Below are 21289 nucleotides of genomic sequence, written 5' to 3'. Positions count from 1 at the left end.
TTTTACACCATCGTTTCATTGCAGTGATTACAATTTCCTCTGTGCATCATCACTCAACAGTATTTACTTATATTCCTTCTGTTTTTTTGGGGGTGGATGGGGATATACACAAAAACACTCAGGAATATATATAATCATTTAAACAGCCAAAGGGCACATTCTGTGAGCATGCCTCCTGACTGCCTGCACACAGCCTATTTCTTTCCATGAGTCTAGAGTTCTTAGCTGCTCTATTTTTCCATGCCTTCATCTCTGTCTCCATCTCTGGCAGAACACCTTTCTTATAGTGATATTTGGGACATTTCACTATAAGAAAGGTGTTCTGAAAGGCTCATTTTGCTAAAAGCCTTTGAAAGAGCAGCTCAGTTTGGTTCCTGTTTGAAAGATTGAGTCATCATCCTTCCACTCTTATAGTTTAAGCTCCACACAGTCAGGCTGCAACAAATCCAAGCAATGGTTCCAAACAATGGATACCCCCCCCCCATCTCCCTCCCCCTACAGGGCCTCTTGATACTTGTCTGAGATTGGAAATTGTCCTTAAGCGTGCCCTTCAGTGACACTCACTATAATCTTCTTTAAAGAGAGGGTTGTAATTAGTGTATGCTGGTTCATTTGTAACTAAGTATATTTCACAGGGTTTGAGAACAATGAAATGGCTTTGAAATTCTCACTGCTGTTTGGAAGGCTAATTGCATAAATTTCAAATGTAATGCTTTTGAATGGCCTTCTTTTAAAAGTGACTTTTACAAAGTGTTTGATCATACTGAATTTGTGCTACTGTGGAAATACTGAAGTAGCAGTCTTGGCTTGGCGTCTTTCCCAACAGCAAGCTGAAAGAAGCTTGCAGCAGCATCTCTCCCTGTTTTCAGTGCCTTTTACCTTGGGAGCAGGGCAGTGTGTTCTGCAGATGTACTGAAGCCCTCCCATTTAGTCTGCAGTGGAGAAGACTGGAGCTCCACGGCCGGCAGAAGGCAACGGTGTAGCAAGGTTTCAGGAACTAGAAATGACTGTATATTTCTACAGCTGAGCGTGAAGATACTTTACTTTTTTTTTTCCTTTCAGCTGATACAGTTTTGCTTTCTGTTTCCTTCTAGAGAGATGTGGATAATTTGCCCTGCCTCCAACGTCTTTTCCTCAGCTTTAACAATATCTCTAGGTAAGTGGAAACTGCTGACTTGCCATCTGTTAGTGTGGGGTCTAGTGATCTAAATTGAGGTTGTAAATCCTTGGAGACTTTTATTGACATGTAGGATTTTAAATTGGAAAATGATAGGATGGTCTTATGACAAAGTTCCTTCTGGAAATCAAAGCTCTGATGCTAGAATGATGAAATCAGCCTAGCGTATGCTTTTTACTTCATTATCCTCTAGAGTTGCTCCTTTGTAAAATGTGTGTACATGGACATTTCCCCATATATTTTGCTGCCCTTTGTTTGACATTTCACTGCACCAGGCAGTTGAATTAGAGTTTCTTTCATTAATTATCATCTGAAAATGTGTACAGCTACTAAGCAGTTTTGATGCAGAAGGCCATAGTTGTCACTGTGCCACTAGCTAATTAGGCCCTAACCGCACCCTAATTTAGTATCCTTGCTTGGAATTAATGCTGCTAGGAACTGATCGATGACAGAGAGCTAGATATTTTGCTTCTCGGATTTGCAGCATATCATCCTTGATGTTGTGGAGATGGTCCATTCCGTGGCAATGTGCAATGTTTCAGAACTGAATCTGAGTCAGACAGTTAGACTTTTCAATGCAAAAGGAGCCGGACTCTTTCTCTCATTCATTTCCTCCCCTCCCCCAGCCCATTAGTTGTTAGGAGGCTTTCTGACTACTTCTCAATTCTGGCTTTCACTTCAAAGCCGTTCTTTGAACTGGCTTTTTATAAAAGGATAAGAAAGAAGTTAAGAATACCAGAAGAGTTTACAACATTATCTCTTCCTGAGCTTCAGGTCTGTTTCTGATGATTAAAAATCAGTTTCGTTTTTGCGTGACTTTCTGTCTGCATCTTTCCCTGTCTCCATCAGACTTAAGTATTAACCCCCATCTCCTTATAGTATTGTATGGTCGAGTCTGCTCTGACTCATAGCAACCCTGTATAGGGTTACTGAGGATTTGAATTGCCAACTTGTGGTTAGTAGTCCAGAGACACTAAGTTTTCTTTAGGAATTTCTGCTTAAAGACTATTAGTAATCATTAACATATCTCACAATATATGAAATGCTCATTTTTATGGTGGAAGCCATGATTCATTTTATTTCTCATCTTGTTTATAGGGAAGAATTTAGAATGCTATGTAGATTAAGGTATACAAGCAATCCTGGATAATGAATGAGTTCCATTCCTAACATCTGTCGTTAAGTCAAAAATATACATAAGTCAGGACAAGTACAGTTTGTATCTAAAGTCAGTCAAATATTTGTCTTAGTATATAGAATATAGTGTACCTTTCTATGCATCGAAGACATTAAAGAAACACTTCAAGATACACTAAAACATCTTTAACATAATAATGCAGTACTAATCCTGGTGTGGCGCTGTAGGTTAATGCACCAGACTGCAAAGTCGTTTGAACTGCAAGATCAGCGGTTCGAGCTCACCAACAGCTTCTCGGAAACCCTATACAGGGTCGCTATGGGTTGGAACCGACTCAATGGCACTTCACAACAACAACAGTAATAGTAAAAGGAGCTCTGGTAGCAAAGTGGTTACAAATTGAGCTGGTAATCTCATGGTCAGCAGTTTGAAACTACCAGCTGTTCTGCGGGAGATAGATGAGTCTTTCTGCTCCAGTAAAGATTTACAGCTCAGAAACCATGTACAGGGTCATTTTGAGTCGGAACTGACTCCATGGCACATAACAACAGCAACAGCAATAATAGTAATGTCTTGATACACATCTCAGAGAAGCGTCAGCTTGTTATTGTGAACCATTAAATGTAACTTGAATTTTCAACACAATAGAGTTTACTGGGGTAGGTGAGTAACTCTAAGGGCTGTAAGTAGTCTGGCCTTGTCCATAGCCCAGGACTGCCAGTCTAGGGTTATGATGTTCTCAAGCACACAGGAGACCTGAGTTTCTGAACTCCTGAGTCCATAGGGGTGTTGGCTTTGGCTGCTTATATTTTTTTCAGGAAATTTTCTTTACAACTTGAAAAGGAGTTTCACACCCAGCAAAATAAAAATATGATGAATGGAATTACTATCTATAACTTCCTTTTAAAAGCTTAACTTCTCATGAGATTGAAATAAAAGTGAGTCAGGTATCTGGAGGTTCCCATTCTCTTCGGCTCCATAGCTTCCTCTGCTGCTTCCAATTGATCTGCTTTTGAGGCTAAGTCTGTTTTCTACCTTGTTCCTGCGGATGCATGTGCTCTAAGAGATGAGAGAGAGAATATCTCATGAATGCACATTCCGAGTACAGAATCTTTGTCTGCAGAGGATGGGGACATGAAGCAGAAATGGGCTCAACCCAGTTGAGTTTACTCAAGAAAAGGTGTCCTGGTAGTGCAGGGGTTAAACACTTGGCTACTAACTGAAAGGTCAGCGGTTCCTGCTCACAAGCTGCAATGTCATGGTCTGCTTCTGTAAAGATTTACAGCCTTGGAAACCCTATGGGGCAGTTCCACTGTGTCCTGTAGGGTTGCTATGAGACAGAGTCAACTCAATGACAATGAGTTTGATTTGTACTCAAGCAACTTTCCTTTGGAACTGAGGTTCCTTGTTCATATTTTGGCCACCAGAGCTTACCTAGAGCACCTCCTTTCTTTTATCATTTTCATCCTAAGATCAATTTGGAAGTTAGCTACTGTGAGAGAGTCTGGTAAATTGTTACCAGACCTTTCAACAATTACCTTGAGTGACCCACATCTGCTCCCAATACTCACTGCTCTGACCTAGGAAATACTCTGAAAAAGCTACTGGCAGCACTTACTTATAATGAATGACCCTGCTCAGTTCAGATTTTTCAGCGATTTTGGGTTTTACTAATTCCATCTGCTTTGTATTGTCGCCCAGTTCCTTACTGTTCCCATCTGCCAATCCACCTTTCCCTGGTTTCCCAGTACAGCTGTGGGGATTTCCATACTTTCATGTCCAGTCATTTCATAGAGATTGTGGGAGAGTGGAGAGGTGAGAGCATGTGCTCAGAAGCCATTCTCAGACTCTCCTGTGTGTGTGTTTCCTCCAAATAGGCTACACTTAAAACTATCCGTGGAAGCTTTTAAAGTACCTGGTCTCTCGTTCGCTGTGGGTTCACCTACTGTGGTAGATTCGGATGGGGGACTCAGGCTCTGCATTACTTCAGAAGGCCTCAGGGGAGTTTGCTGCGCAGCTCCATGCTAGATTCAGGAACTACTCAATTGTCACCTCGGAAACCCTATATGGTGTCACTCTCTGAGTTGGTAATGACTTGATAGCACTTAACAACATCAGATTAACGGTCACATAGCTTAACTCATTCATTCCCTCTGATTGTTGTTCTTTTTTGTGTGTTATAGTTAAAATCACTTTTCGTTAGTTAGTTTCAAGGTTATTTGTTGATATCATACCCTACAGATGACTGACTACTCAAAGCGGGAGCTTCAGAAAGTTTGTGGAAACATTCCATTATTGGTTTTTTCTTTTTTAAAGTTTTTATTGTGAATTGAATGATAGTTTACATGAGAGAACATTGGTTTTACACCATCATTTAATTGCAACGATTACAGTCTCCTCTGTGCATCATTGTTCAACAGTGTTTGCTTCTATTTCCTTTGTTTGTTTGTTGTTGTTGTTGTTTTTTGGGGGATAATACAAAAAAACACACAGGAATATGTAATTATTTAAACAACAAAAGGGTACATTCTACAAGCTTGCCTCCTGGCCACCAGCATACAGCCTTTCTCTTTCCATGAGTTTAGAGTCCTCAGCTGTTCTCTCTCCATGTCCTCATCTCTGCCTCCATCTCTGGTGTCGCTGCCTCTCTCTTTTCACCCCACCCCCACCCCGCTTTTTCATACAAACGCTTTGAAATCTCCTTGTATCTATATCAAATATTAGCACTATGAACATGTATTCTTGTCAAGTGGCAGCATTGAAGACATTGGACGTTTTCTTTTAACTTAAGGGAATTACTTGCAATTTTGTCCTGTTAGTGTTTCTGTAGGTAAATGAGCATTAGAAATCAGTTTCTTTACATGCTTTATATATCTTGATAAAATTTGTACAACTAACAATTCTATACTTTTTTGCTGCAGGTTAGCATTTTAAATAAACAGAATATACTTGCTTAACATCTTCTTACTCACTAAATAGCATATGGAATTGGCCATCAAGGGAAAATTACTTGAGCAATACAAATAGAGGTAAAAGTCTTTGTTGAGAGCAACAGGTGACTCCCCAGTTGAAGTAGGGTCAGAGTTTTTACATTATTGTTGTTAGGTGCTCTCTAGTTGGTTTTCACTCCGAGAGACCCTAACTACCACAGAATGAAACCCTACCCCTCCTGTGGCTTCCTCACAATTGTTATGTCGAGCCCTTTGTTGCAGCCACTGTGTCAATGCTTTTCCTCAGGAGGGTCTTCTCCTTTTTTCCTGACCCTCCATTTAACTAAGCATGATGTCCTTCTGCAGGGAGTGGTCCTTCCTGACAACATGTCTGAAGTCTCACCATCCTCACCAACGAGCCTTCCGGCTGTACTTCTTCCAAGACAGATTTGTTTGTTTGTTCTTCTGGTTGTCCATCATACTTTCAATATTCTTCAGCAACACCATAATCCAAATGCATCACTTATTCTCGGTTTTCCTTATTCACTGTCCAACTTTCACATGCATATGCGGTGATTGAAAATACCATGGCTTGGGTCAGGTGCACCTTGGCTCTCAAACTGCAGACAGCTTTACTCTTTTAACACTTTAAGGCAGTCTTTTGCAGCAGATTTGCCTAATGTAATACGTCATTTGATTTCTTGACTGCTGCTTCCATGGGCATTGATTGTGCATCCAATGAAGTGAAATCTTTGACAGCTTCACTATTTTCTTCTCTCACTACGATGTTGTTTATTGGCCCAGTTAGTTGTAAGGTGTTAGCTTAGGCAGCAGTTTTCAACTTTAACTGCAGCTCATTGTTTGGGATGGTTCTTGCTTTCATGACCCACTTGGAGGCCACAGTAACCATCAGAACACTGTTTCTAAGGACTGTTTTCAGAAGCCTTATGGTTTATTGAAGAGTGTAAGTTCACAGGTCAAAGAAAATAGTGAACAAAAGAAAGGGAAGCGAAGGCAGAAAGCAGTGATGTAAATGGTCATGTTTGTGTTGATGTTTTCTTTTTGCATTACCTTCAAAGGAGAGAAAGTCCGAAAAATATCAAAGGAAATGAATGTTAGTTGCTTGTATTAATACTGTATACGTTATCTCATTGCCCTCCTCCTTACCCTAGCAACTACAGTTATTCAAATCCTTTACTAATTCTTTGTTGTTGTTATTATGTGCCGTGGAGTCGGTTCTGACTCATAGCGACCCCGTACAGGGTTTTCAAGACTGTAAATCTTTTGTTGTTGTTGTTATGTGCCGTGGAGTCGGTTCCGACTCATAGCGACCCTGTACAGGGTTTCCGAGGCTGTAAGTCTTTACGGGAGCAGAAAGCCTCATCTTTCTCCCACAGAACAGCTGGTAGTTTCGAACTGCTGACCTTGCGGTTCGCAGCCCGATTGGTAACCACTACGCTACCAGAGCTCCTTTTATTAATTCTATAGTTATAGAATTTTTAAAATTAATTCTAGAGCTATAAAAAGTACATACAAATGCTTTGATGGATTTTTAAAATAACGTAATGAAATGGAACAGAAAACCCTATTGGCTAACACCCCTTGTATAAAATATTATTTACGTTAGTCTTTCTAAATTATAATCGTTTTCAGTTCAATGATTACCTTTCTTCAATGAACACTATTAGTCAACTAGAGGATTTCTTGACTTGTACCTTCTCTACCAATTTATAAATATGATTTCAAATCCACATGAAGATTTCCAGATACGCTCATTGTAACCATTAGGGTTCAGGCTTGTAGAGGGAATTGACTTGTGTATATGTATGAGCTTCTAGAAAAAAGGGTTCCTAAACTAAAATTAAACCAAGGCTTTAGAAGCAGGCTGTTTGCACACCTTGTGTCAGTCTGGGTTCACACATCCACACAGTTGAGAGGCTGACAGCTATTCATGGCAGCCAGTTGACATTTTTTAAAACATCATTGTGCCAAAGGACCTTTTGGGCCTTGCTAATGTGGAGGTTCTAGAAGTTGCAAAATGATATTTTTTGGTAACTCTTACTAAAGAGAATGGTCTTGAGTGTTGAAAATATTCTGACTCAACATTATATTGGGTAGTTGTCTTGAGGTTCATAAACCAGCATGATAAATTGAAATGAATGTGTGTTTTATGATTTTCTTTTGAGTTTGGTTCATTAATGTAAGGAAATCTGAAATGTATGTAAACACAAATACAAACTTAAGGTATAAATAGATTCAATCCAAAATTTATTTAAAAACAAACTTAAAGTTTATATAGTTTCCTCTAGTTTACTTGTATTATGCTTTGAAAGGAGTCCTGGTGTGGCGCTGTGGGCTAATGCGTCAGACTGCAAAGTCGGTTTGAACTGCAAGCTCGGTGGTTCAAACTCAACAGCTGCTCCTCAGAAATCCTATACAGGTTGCTATGGGTCGGAATCAACCCGACGGCACTTAACAACAACAACAACATGCTTTGAAAGGAAATTTGAAGTCGTTTACAGTAAAAATCACAAATATAATGAACATAAATATTTTAAAACAAAGGTAAATTAACAAAAGAGCTAAATAATGAAAGAATCGAACAAATTGATCAATTAATTTAAAGAAAAAAACAGTTGAAAATCAATTATGTTAGAACTTTGTGTATTTCTGCCTGCAAATCACTTTCAGGTCGTGTCTTTTGGGTGGACATTTGTTCATTCTTGTGACTCATTTCACACTCAGACAAGGAGAATTACTTCCTCTTTCCATCACCTCTTCAATACCCACTGCCATCACGTAAATTCCAACAGTGACCCTATGGGACCAAGTAGAATTCCTTAGGGTTTTCGAGGCTGAAAATATTTACAGAAGCATACAACCTCCTCTTTCTATCTCAAAGCGGTGGATGGGTTCAGACTCCCAACCCTTCAGTTGCTGTTGTTGTTAAGTGCATCAAGTCAGTTCTGACTCACAACGACCCTGTATAGAGGTTCCGAGATGTAGCTGGTGAGTTTGAACCACCAGTCTTGCAGTTCAAACCGACCTTATGATCCAGCGCTTATCTTACAGTACCACACCAGGACTCCTTAGACCTCTTGAAGTGCCATCAGGTTGGTTCCGACTCACAGCGACCCTGTATAGGGTTCCCAAGGAGTGACTGGTGACCTTGAAGTGCTCACTTTGAGGTTCAAATTTGACCTTGCAGTCCAGTCCATTAACCCGCAGTGCCACACCAGGACTACTTGTGTGTCCATTATCTATCCATGTAGGCCATGTTTAACTTATTTTGGTATCTGTAATATCTAGCACATATGGGCCCTGCAGCATTTTTGTGTCAATTAATGAATAAATAAAGCCAAAGTTTAAAGCTGGTGTTTTTCTGTATACACTGATCGTTCTCTATGGCCCTATCAAAAGGTTAATTTAGTTTACTGAGGATTCAGTTTGCTGCTAATTCTCTATGGCTGTCCCCTGGGATATAAACCTAATAACAAGTAAGTACACTTAAGAAGACAAATTAAGATGGTTGAGATAGATTATTGATGACACCTGTCTCAGAACCTTCTATCCCAAGACTCTTCAATTGTTTAAAATTCCATTGGGGGCACTTTTTGAATATTTGGATAGATTCCGCAGTTCCTTCTTTGAGAAAAGTTGAGATCTTGATGTGTTGTTGTTGTTGTTGTTAATGTGCCGTGGAGTTGGTTCTGACTCATAGCGACTCTGTACAGAGTTTCTGAGGCTGTAAATCTTTACGGGAGCCGAAAGCCTCATCTTTCTCCTGCGAAACAACTGGTAGTTTCAAACTGCTGACTCTGAGATTAGCAGTCCGATTCGTAACCATTGTTTCAAAATCATCGTGCAGCTGAGATCAGATTGCTTTCCATTTTAATAGAAAGGTGTGTCATGTTTTCATATATAAAGTTCTTGACTACAAATTTCAACATCTCTGTCATCGCTAAGATTTTCTCTAGTGAGTTTCTCTTTTCTCTTTGATATGTGTTACTTGATTTTCCTTGACTTGTAATTTTCACTACATTTTGGGCATGATGAACGTGGTGCTATTGAGAGACTGTTTTATTGCCCTAAAGAGTATTGATTGGGTTATGTTTTGACACTTAGTTGACCTATTGGAGGCTGAAGCTGATCCTGTTGAGACTTATTTGAGGGCAGGGGAGATTACTGGTGGCACAGAGGGCTAAGTGCTGGGCTGCTGACCAAAAGATAGGCAGTTTGAACCCACTAGCACTCTTTGGGAGAAATATGAGGCGGTCTGCTTGCGTAAAGATTTCCAGCCTCTCAAATACTATTGGCAGTTCTGTGTCCTATAGGGTCACTGTGAGTCAGAATCAATTCATCAACAGTGAGCTTTTAGGGCAGGTCTAGAGTGACCCTTGGACTTCTGGTGTGATGCTGTGCATCAGCACTGGACTGCAAACCTCAAGGCCTGCAGTTCAAACCCACTAGCTGCTCCTCAGAAACCCTATACAGGGTCACTGTGAGTCAGAACTGGCCCAATGACACTTAACAATCACAACAGAGTGACCGTTATTCTTGTTGGTAAGTGCTGTTGAGTTGGTTCCAGATCATAGTGACCCTGACCCTTATTCTAGGAGTAGAGTAATCCATTTAAAATACATACTTATTTCATCCTGACAGTAAACACAAGGTTTCTGGATTAGAGGCCGGGCAGTGAGCTGCCTGAAGAACATCTTACATTGATTCCTCATGTTCTGTTTTCCTTCAATGACCATTGTCAGGAGGGCAGATGTCTGCACACAGTGCGTTCTGTGTCACATGAGAGGAGCCCTAAAAGGCTGCGTTTTAAAGCTTACAAAGGAGCTGATTTTACAGCTGCCCCTTCTCCCCTCCAGAGAAGGAGAAAGACGTTATCTTCGAACATACACACATTTCTGGGGGAGGAAAGGAAAGGTCCTTTGGTCTGTTACACTTTGGGATGTATATAAAAGGCTCCAGGTTGATTGCCCTTTGAAATGTCAACACATATCTCTAGGAGGTGAGTCTCTTCATTCCTCCCAGGTTCTCTATCATTTCAATCATCCTTAACCCAGGTGCCATTGTTTGTTTGTGTCTCAGAAAGTTCTGACCATGGAGAAACATGACGATGCTCACATTGTTTTCTGACGTCGAACAGTCCTTCCCCTAATGCATGGCCTTTCGGATACTTCAGCTGAATAAATTGGGTGTCCAGTAAGGTCCCTTCACTCTGCCTGGCTGAAACACCATTGTCTTCTGTGTGGCATATAGATGCTCTTTTCATTTCATAGCCCCTCTGACTGCGGTATTTTGCTAGGCGTCATGGAGTCTCAACCTGTGAATGAGCATCCTAATTTTCAGCTACAGACTAAAGAGACCTCTGTGCAGATTTCTGGAATTCTTTCTCTATACAGCTCTCTGCTCTCCACTACTTCTCCCTGCAACATTACAGCCACCTCAGCACACCTAAACTCTGACTTCTCTATCATCCTGGGCTCTACGTCCCTGTACTGTGATCTGGAAAGAGTCCCCCCGCAAAAGTCACGATGGTTCTGAGGTTCACCTGCAGTTGTTTTCTTCTCTCCAGGACCGCAGCCTTCTGCTGTCTGTGCTTCAGTGTCTCTGACTCATCACTACATCTCATAGTTGTTTACACTGAGAGAACAAGTCTGGAAACTGTTAGCTCATCAGGGCCAAAATTAGAAGTTCTTTCTACCAGATTTTCAAGTTGCATGATATGGATTCCCTTTAAATTAACAACACAAAATTCCTCTATGTAAGAGCAGGTGTTGTAATTTCATCCTGAATTGGTAGCTGTATAGTACTATCAAAACCTTTATTAGTTTCTCTTTCTGTTGAAATGCCCTTATAAAATGTGACTTCACATACGGTGTGGCGCTGCAGGTTAATGCACTAGAATGCAAAAGACGGTTTGACCGACAAGGTTGGCGGTTCAAGCTCACCAGCTGCTCCTCAGAAACCCTATACAGGGTTGCAGTGGGCAGAACTGACTTGATGGCACTTAACAACAACAACAACAACAGCAATCTTTACTAAGGGATCTCTGGTGGTACTTTAGGATAAATACTGGACTGCTGACTATAGGTTCAGGGATGCACTGCCTAATAAAACTGTTATAATGGAAATTCCGTATACTGACTCTGATGAATATTGTAGAGCTCAGAGCTCAGTTAAATGCAACTACAAGTAGATTGCTTTAAGGTGTTTAAACTTCTCTTCTAGTTAGTTTTTCTCTTAATTGAAAGTGCCTGTTGAACTTTACCTGTTACTTTTGTTTAATAAAGTTTTTATGTTGCAAAAAAAACACACAAAAAACTGAGCAACAGACTGATGTAGACCGATGTAGATATTTAATTGTAAATATAAATGAAATGAAATATTCCATTTCTCAGTTGTAGTGTCCACATTGAAAGTACTCAGTAGCTACATGTGGTTAGAATCTGCTGTACCAGACAGTTCCGCGCTGTCATTTCTACGATACTCATGTTGTCTGCAAATAAAGATGTTTTTACTTCTTTTTCAGTTCTTTTAAGGTTAATTGCATTGGTTATTACCTTCAGTGAAATACTTAATAATTATGCAACAGTGAAGGTCACAACATTGAGAATCTCATGAAGTAATTCTATTCTGCACACATGGGGTTGCCGTGATTCAGTGGTAACTGGCAAGATCAAGAAAGCGGACATAACTGTTCTGCTTTTAATTTTGGTGGAAATACATTTCACATTTCCATATTAACTAAAATGATTTTTTTGTTGTTGTTGTTAAGTACCATGGAGTTGGTTCCAACTCATAGTGACCCTGCACAGGGTTTCCAAGGCTATAAATCTGTACAGGAGCAGAAAGCCTCATCTTTCTCTCGCGGAACCGCTGGTAGTTTCGAACTGCCGACCTTGAGGTTAGCAGCCTCATTCGTAACCACTACGCTACCTGGACTTTTTTATTTATCTTTGATCGTGTTAAGAAAGTACTCATCAAGTTTTATTTTCTCAAATATTTTCTTTTTAAAATGGGTGATGAATTTTTTTAAGGTTTTTTCAACATTTATGGAGATATTTATATGATTGATACCTTGTTGTAAAGTGCCACTGAGGTGATTCTGACTCATAGGAATCCTGTGTAGGATTTCCAAGGTTTTACATCTTCACAGGAGCCTCATCGTTCTCCTGTCGAGTGACTGGTGGGTTTGAACCGCTGACCTTGTGGTTCACAGTCCAATGGTTATCATATCGAGCCAGTATTGTGCAAGCCAATATTGTACAAGGTGGCCTCAAAAAGTCCATGGAAATTTTCCATTATCTTTTAATTCCATTCTTCCATGAACTTTTTGAAGCACCCTTTTATATTAATGAGTTTCCAAATATTCAATAAACTGCACATTCCTTGAATAAATACCATTTATATAATTTTCTTGTTTTTGTAAATTGGGTAAAGATTACAGAGCAGATCAATTTTTTCATTTCACAATTCATACACATTTTGTTTCATCTCATTGACTACAGTCCTCGCCATGAAATATACCTTATCCCACTTCCTCCTTTTGTTTCCTGTTTCCATTCCTCCTCATATCTTAAGCCTTCTGAACTTTGTCATTAGGCAAGACCTGCTCTTTTGATCTCCAATTGTTTATTATCCTAATGGCATACAATTTTCTTAATGTGGTGTTGCATTTGCATTCTGGTTGCTAACATTTTATCTAAAGCTTTTTAAACACGTAGCTGTATTTTGTCAAGTTTAGATGTCAGTGTTATATTTGCTTCATAAAAATAAAAAGTAAGTTTTACTTCATTTTCGGTGCTCTGGAACAATTTATGACTCATTGGCAGTATCTAGTTTTTGAGGGCTTGGCAGAATTTCCCTGCAAAACCATTTAAGTGTGGTGTTTTTTGTTTTGTTTTTAAATGAAGTAATGCCTTGATAACTTACTTTGTTTATTCTTCAGAAATCAAGCTGTTTATGCTTTTTATCTAATGGAGTCAATTTTGATAAACTGTGTTTTCCTAAGAACTTATTTCCTTTGTCTAGACTTTCAAATAGAAATCTCTTAGGACTTTTAAAACTTCTTCCGGGTCATGAGTATTTCCTACTTGTGTATCTGTCTGTTTTTCATTCCTCATTATTGAGTTTGCTAATGATTTAGTTTGTTAGCTTTTTCAGAAAACTGTGATTGTGCCTTATTGGTTAATTTTGCTGTATTTTATAAAAGATAATGGAAATACCACTAATTTCTGATTTTGTCTTGATTGTTTCATTTCACGTGCTTTGTTTGGGTTTTTCCCTGGCTTTTTTGAATTGGGGATTTAATGAATTCTTTCGTATTTATTAATAGATGTGTAGAGTTATGAGTTTCCTTTTGGTCACTACTTTAAATGCTTCCTATAGTAAATGCTTCCTATAGTAAAGCAGTGTTTTCATTTGTATTAATTTTTAGAAAGTCTCTAATTTTAATTTGTATTACTTTTTTATTTTCTCTGATTTTACTTTATGGGCTTACTGATATTTTACAGAGAGTCTTGTAGGTTCTCTTTTTAATTGTTATTTATTGTAGTCTTGATGTGGCTCCATATATAGATAGATGAGTGTATATGTGCATTGTTGTTAAGTGCTGCTGAATCAGTTCTGACTTACAGTGACCCTGTATAGGGTTTCCGAGAAGCAGCTGGTAGGTTTGAATCACTGACCTTGCAGTTAGTAGTTCAGTGCTTATCCTGGTGTGGCATTGTAGAATACGTGCTGGACCACAAGGTTGTTTTGAACCACAAGATTGGCTGTTCAAACTCACCAGTGGTCCTTTGGAAACCCTTTACTGGGTCACTATGAGTTGGAACTGACTAGAACACATAACAGCAACAATATGTGTATATTCATCAATCTATCTATCTTATCTATTCTATTCTTTCTATCTATCTATCTATCTATCTATCTATCTATCTATCTATCTATCTATCTATCTCCATCCTCCATCCTTGTTGGTTCCGATTCATAGAAACCTTGTGTAGGGTTTCTGAATCTTTAAAATCTTTGCAGGAGCAAAAAGCCTCATCTTTTTACTGCAAGACAGCCAGCAGGCTTGAACCTCAGTCCTTGTGGTTCATAGTCCAGTGCTTAGCGTATGGAGCTTTTGTGCTCCCCATATCCATCCGTGTTGTTGCTGTTAAGTGCAGTCGAGTTGGTTCCAACTCTATGCATTCCACTTCATACATAGGATTTCTGAGGAGCAGCTGGTGGGTTTGAATCGTCGACCTTGTGGTTTGCAGTCCAGTGCTGATCCTACAGCGCCACCCCTGAAGTTCATATCCATCCTACTAGATGTCATTGTGCATATTGCAGGTTGTTAATGAGTGTTTCTCCAATTCTAATGTCACACTCTTGTTCGTATTATTATCGTCTTGTACTATTTGTTCAGCAGACAGATTGAATAAGTGTGGTGAAAGAATACAACCCTGGCACACATCTTTCCTGATTTTTAAACCATTCAGTGTTCCCTTGTTCTGTTCAAAAAACTGCTTCTTGGTCCACATACAGGTTCCTTGTGAGCACAATTAAATATTCTGGAATACCCATTTTTTTCAATTCTATCCATAGCTTGTCGTGAACCACACAATCAAAGTCTTTATGTAGTCAATAAAGCAAAGGTAAGCATCTTTCTGGTATTCTCTGCTTTCAGCTAAGATCCACCTGGCGTCAGCAGTGTTCCACATCCTTGTCTGAATGCGGCTTGAATCTCTAGTGGTTGCCTGTCACTGTGCTCTTGCGCAATTAAAAAAATCTCTTCAGCAAAAATTTTGCTAGCTTTGACTATTAATGATATTGTCTGATGACTTCCATATTCTGTTGGGTTACTTCTCTTTGGAATGGACACAGATAGGGATCTCTTCTGGTTAGTTTGCCAGGTAGTTGTCTTCTGAATTTCTTGGCATAGATGAGTAAGTGCCTCCAGTGCTACATCAGTTTGTTGAAAGATTTCAATTTATATTACATCAATTCCTGGAGCCTTGCTTTTCACCAATGCCTTCAGTGCACCTTGGACTTCTTCCTTAAGGACCATTGGCTCTTGGTCATTTGCTGTCTCTTGAAACAGTTCAACATTGACCATTTCTTTTTGTTACAGTGACCATATATTCCTTCCATCTTCTTTTGATGCTTTCTGCATCATTCAATAGCTTACACACAGAAACACACAAGCCACCACAGAACAAGTGGTGGACTTGACAACATCCTATACGAATCGGGCTGCAAACCTTAAGGTCAGCAGTTCGAAACTACCAGCCACTCCTTGGGAGAAAGATGAGGCTTTCTGCTCCCATAAAGATTTACAGCCTCAGAAGCCCTGTACAAGGTCACTATGAGTCGGAAATGACTCCACGGCACATAACAACAAAAACATCATAGTTTTTAAATATACATAGTCTATATTTGTAATCCCTTTATCTGAAGTCTTAGCCAATCTGAGTATGTCATGTGTTTTTTTCTGCTGGCTGTCAATCAGTGTGATTTATATCCTTGTGTATACTGTGACTCTTGAACCATGAGCTGTTTCTTTTTGGTTGTTGTTAATTTATCTTTAGAAATTCTTTGGGGGTCTTTTTTAAAGGTTGTTGCTCATGACCATCAAGTCAACTCCAGTCCATGGAAACCTTCTGCATAACAGAGTGAAATATTGGCCTGTGCTAGCCTCACAACCTGTAATATTTTGAGCCCAATGTCACAGCCATTGTGACAGTCCATTCCATGAATGAAGGACATCTCTCATTTTCACTGACCCTCTACTTTTACCAAACATCATGTCATTCTGTAGCAATTACTCTTCCCCGATGATGTGTCTAAGGTCATCAAGGCAAAGTCTTGGCATCCTCATTTCTAAGGAACATTCTGGTAATCCTTCCTCCAACATGGATTTGTTTACTTTCTGGAAGTCCATGGCACATTCAGAACTCCTTACCCATACCAGAGTTTGACTGTATTAGTTCTTCTGCTTTTTCATTGTCCATTTTTCACATGTATTTTAAGGTGGTTTCTCTGCTATTCGTAATATTTTTAGTGACTAAATATTCAGAAGTAGTTCATCTCTCCTTTTTCTGCTGCATAAAACCTTTTTGAGGTGTTGAAGAGCAAAGATGTCAGCTTGAGGACTAAGGTATGCCTGACCCAAGCCATGGTATTTCAGTAACCTCATATGCATATGAAAGCTGGACAGTGAATAAGGAAGACCGTAGAAGAATTGATGTTTTTGAGTTATGGTGTTGGAAGAGAATATTGAAAGTACCACGTGCTGACAAATGAACCAACAGATCTGTGTTGGAAGAAGTGCAGCCAGAGTGCTCCTTGGAGGCCTGGATGGCCAAACTTTGTCTCTCATACTTTGGACATATTGTCAGGAGGGCCCAGTCACTGGAGAAGGATATCATGTTTGGTAAGGTGGAGGGTCAGAGAAAAAGAGGAAGACCCCCCCAATGGGATGGATTGGCCAAGTGGCAGCATCAATGGACTCAAGTGTGGCAACCATAGTGAGGTTGGCCAAGGATCGGGCAGTGTTTCGTTCTGCTGTGTATAAGGTCGCTATGGGTTGGTACCAACTCGATGGCATCTAACAATAACAACAGTGTAACTCTGAGTGGTTATGTTCAGTGAGACACATTGCCCTTCAGAGGAAACTTGAGGGTTTTTGAGACCGGAGTAACTTGAAGTAGAGGATGGTGTTCAGTGGCAGGACTGAAGGTAAAAGACCACTAGGAGACTTAATTGAGTGGGTGTTTTGGTATTTTTTATACTTTCTGATTGCCTCTGGGTAGATGCAATCAGAATGCAGCTTTCCCTTTTCACTCTTCTTATTGCTGAACTCAGAGTAACTTTCACAGGTGTTGTCTGTTTCCCTGGTGTATGGCAGTTGATAATGGTTCTTGCCCGGATTTTGGTGTTTTATAGAGTGTGATTGTAGCTTGACTATATGGCAGCAGATGCTGTCTCTTCTTGGGTAATATATATAGAGAAAGGGTTCCCCAAAGGTGGAAACAGCAAAAAAAACAAGAAAGAAAAAAGCACATGAAAACAACAACAACAACAAACACTTGATTGGATACTGTAATCTATAATCACATAAAAGGGAGAGGAGTGAGAGAAGAAAAAAAAAAATGTTTTTAAAATCTGTAGCCTAATATGAGTATGACTCTTTCAGCTTCTTGCCTTCAAAGCTGTCTGAGAGATTTCAAGATGCCACTGTTGGTTGTTATGGTGTACCTCAGGATTTAATTTAATTTTTGGCCTGTTTGGTTTTTAAACTCTCTTTCCCTCTCCACACCCCTTGTTCTGGCCTTTTCCGTATTAAAAAAAAACAGTTCTGGTCTGACTCTTGGGCTGAGAGTATCTGTGCGCATGTGTGGCAGAAGAACCCACCAGTGGTGGGGACAAGGGGTGTCCACTTGCTCAGGCACCCCCTCTAGTCACCAGAATGGAGGTGCTCAAACAGTGGGGGGGCCAATGAACAGATACCAAAAAAAAAAAAAAGAAAGAAAATCAGAACAAAGCAAAACCAACAAAGTGTATCTATCGTCCACCTTTGCTCTGAGGTTCCCGCGGCATTTTTCCATGGTGTGTCTGCTCCCCCACTTCGTCTTGCCATTTGGTTTATGCCCAAGTTGTTTGCTTCGGGCTGCCGAACCCAACAGATTCAAAAGTACGTAATTTCTTACTTTCGCTAAATTTCCACTAGCTTATAAGCCTTCAAATATTCCTACCTATGTGGTTCCGAGTTTTGGAGCTCTGTCCTGGATCTGTTTTGCCTGGTATTGTGTGGTATTGCTGACGGAGAACTTCATTGCACCTCCCCCTTAGCTGCCATCAAGCCCCGCCTCTCCACACATTTCCTTTTTAGTGCTTGATCTTGACTTCTTGAGCCACACTGTTAAATCTTCAGCTATTTCAGTTCATCATTTTTTTCTGTTCACTTTAGCTACTCTTTGCTCACAAGCAAGTTTCAGAGTCCCTTTAGATGTTCATTTTGGTCTTTTTCTTCTTAAAAAGGTAATTTTTATGATCCTTCACTTCCGTTATGTATGATGCCAGTGATGTCTTCCCACGACTCTTCTGATCTGTCATTAGTGTTAATTGTGTCAAATCTGTTCTTGAGATGATTTCTAAATTCAGGTAGGAAGTATTCAAGTCCACACGTTGGCTTTCATAGACTTGTTTTAATTTACTTCAGCTTCAGCTTGAACTTGCATATAAGCAGTTAATGGTCCACTCCACAGTCAGCTTTGTCTTGATTGATAATATTTAACTTCTCAATTGTAGTTTTTTGTTTTTTAATTGTGAATTGAGCGATAGTTTACATGGGAGAACATCGGCTTTACACTTATCATTTCATTGCAATGATTACAATCTCCTCCGTGCATCATCATTCAACAGTAATCATTTAAACAACCCAAGGACACATTCTACAAACCTGCCTCCTGGCTGCCAGCACACCACCTCTCTCTTTCCATAAGTCTAAAGTCCTCAGCTGCTCTCTCTCCTCATGTTCTCATCTCTGCCTCCATCTCTGCTGTTACTGCTTCTCTGGATAGGATTCCACATTCCACTCGTGTTCTTCTCCCTTGATGGTCCTAGGGTCCTGTGTTCCTAGGGTCCTCTATTCCTCCCTTTATGTTACAAAACTTATAACTTTATAGTTGTGACAATCTCAATTAGTCACAATAACAATTACTCATTATTGAATCATAGGAATCTTATCCCCATCTCCTTTCACCAGACCCATTTAGACAAGAGGAAAACTGTTCAGTAGGGATTCTACCTTCCCCCACACACTCTGAAACTAAACTCCCTCTTGAAAACTTTTAAGCCAGCCACTTTGTGCCTTTATAGCTTCTCAGTGTCTAAGTTGCCCATCCCTATCAACCCTGTGTACAGAGGGGATAGGTTTGATCCTTGATGTGAAGACACCTTCCATCTCATTTGGTATTTTGAGCTACTATATTCATAAGTATAGGTCAAGTTCATCAGTCAATTGTGTTTTTCCACAGACAGCCAGGTGGTGGTATATGAAACAGGTTCCTCCAGAGTAGAGTTTCATTTATTTTTGTCAAATTCTACAGGTATAACCAACTATGGACTTCTTTAAAAAAAAATCAGTTCTTCTTTTGAAACATTTTAGATTGGATTCATGTGGTTTATGGTTATAAGTAATTGAGGATTAATTTTCCTCTTCTACTTAGCCTCAAGATTTGAGTTGGGCAATAATTATGGTGTAGAGAATAGGAAAGTTTTGTTAACTATTTCACCTTTATATTGAGGATATAGCCCTTGGAGTCCCAGATTTATGGAGAGGGTCTCTAGGTAGACTGTTCAATGTGGTAGTCTCTGGACTTTATCTTCTGTCCCACATCATGAAAACTATATAATCCAAAGCTCACGCTCGTTGAATTCAGCAAATGATCTCCTGGCTAGAAGGTCATTTTTAATGTTCTGCTTACTTCCTTGGGTTCTCACCTTTATTTATTTATATTGGAGGTGGGGTGGGGGGAGCTGTGTATTCTCATTTTTTGCAAGTCACGGATGCATTTGAGAAGACTTTTTTGCAACATTTTTAGTTGGTTTCAGCAGGAACCTCAGTCCACATTTGGTCAGGAATGCTCTTTACTGTAACTATGCCTTACTCTTTAGACTTAATTATATACTTTATATATCCATCCAGTTATTTTTTGTTTGTCATTTGTGTACATTTCAATCCCTGTGGGCAAGCTCATTCTACCGTTTCATTCCTTTTCAGCCTGGTAGGCACATAGTAAGAATTAATTAAAATTCTTACTTATAATATAAAATAAGTGATCTTTTCATTAAGATTATTTTACAGAGTTCACAGTACCCAGTTGTTATGAAAGAGTACAAATTGAAGCACCGATCTCTATGGCACTTAACAACAACAGTAACTTACTTTAAAAGGGAAACTTTTTAATTGGAGGAATGTGACATTTTTGGGGATTATTAGTTAAATATCTATGTGGCATACATGCATATATAGGAATTTTATTTCATTCTTTCTTATGTATTCAGTAAGCATAATATGGTCCAGAACATTCCATTTTCCCTTTCAGATGTGAGTTCTGGTCAATAGGGACAGATTGTTCCTCCCTAGGCCCCTAACAGATAGGAAGCAGATGTGGCATTGGGAGGAGAATACTCGGGGAAGAAGAAATGTATGAGTAATCTGGAAAAAGATTAAAGTCAGTTTATAAAGTAAATGTTAGCTGTTGGACCAAAGATTTTCCTCCCATTCTTGGTACTCTAAAAAGATGAGCAAATGAGCAAGGGATAAAGACTGTGTTCAAAGCCACTGTCACATTCTTCTTACTGTTCTAGTTCCAGTTTAATTTCTTAAAACAATCTGATTTTGATTTTCTTTGATTAGGTAGTATTTTATCATTAGGCTGTATTTTTACTTAAAGAATTTTGTTTTATTTGGCTAGAGAATGTATTGAAAATCATATGTACTTGGTCAGTGTATTTCTAGGGATGTCTGGCATGTTTATTGGTCAAATACCTTACAGATGGAAATGAAATTTGGTGAGGAATCTTCTGGATCAAATATGGGTTTATTTTTTACTTTAATAAAGCTATCAAAAGCATAAAATACCCAGTCTGGGTGTCAGCCCCAGCGGCTGATTCGGGAGTGGTTACCAGTGGTGGCACTGACTAGCCCATTCTTGGTGTTCCTAAAGCTCAACCATGGGCCAGATGAGCACCAAGAGACCTTTCAGATCACTGGACTATTTATAACAACTGCTTTCGCTGGGGACTTTCTTCTATACCAAGAAAATTCAGTGAAGACATTGTTTAATTTTACATGCAACAACACCTAGCTGGTAATTAGTAAATTAATTCCATTTCCCAAAGGGATATTTTAGAGGGAAGGCTGGGACTCCTATAGCCATTTTTTAAAATTATACTTAGCAATAAGACGCAAACTGCAGTGCAGCCTAGCCTTTAAATAAACAGCGAATTGTAATAAGGTTAGAACCTACATACAAG

At 39.4% G+C, this 21289-nt stretch overlaps 1 protein-coding gene across 2 annotated transcripts in view; it reads left to right on the top strand.

The window, feature by feature from the left end:
- LRRC49 (leucine rich repeat containing 49) overlaps positions 1-21289 on the top strand; it is a 181282-nt gene that overhangs the window by 80463 nt on the left and 79530 nt on the right. For both annotated transcript variants that reach the window (XM_006866533.1, XM_006866534.1), the window contains one exon: positions 1095-1156. In XM_006866533.1, coding sequence (XP_006866595.1) covers positions 1095-1156 — 62 coding nt within the window. The remainder of the gene's footprint in view (positions 1-1094; positions 1157-21289) is intronic.

The sequence above is a fragment of the Chrysochloris asiatica genome, unplaced genomic scaffold (genome assembly GCF_000296735.1).
Source record: "Chrysochloris asiatica unplaced genomic scaffold, ChrAsi1.0 scaffold00092, whole genome shotgun sequence".
NCBI classification, from domain to species: Eukaryota; Metazoa; Chordata; class Mammalia; order Afrosoricida; family Chrysochloridae; genus Chrysochloris; species Chrysochloris asiatica.
Note: the sequence above shows the minus strand (reverse complement) of the source record. Positions and strands in the feature narration are given on the sequence as shown.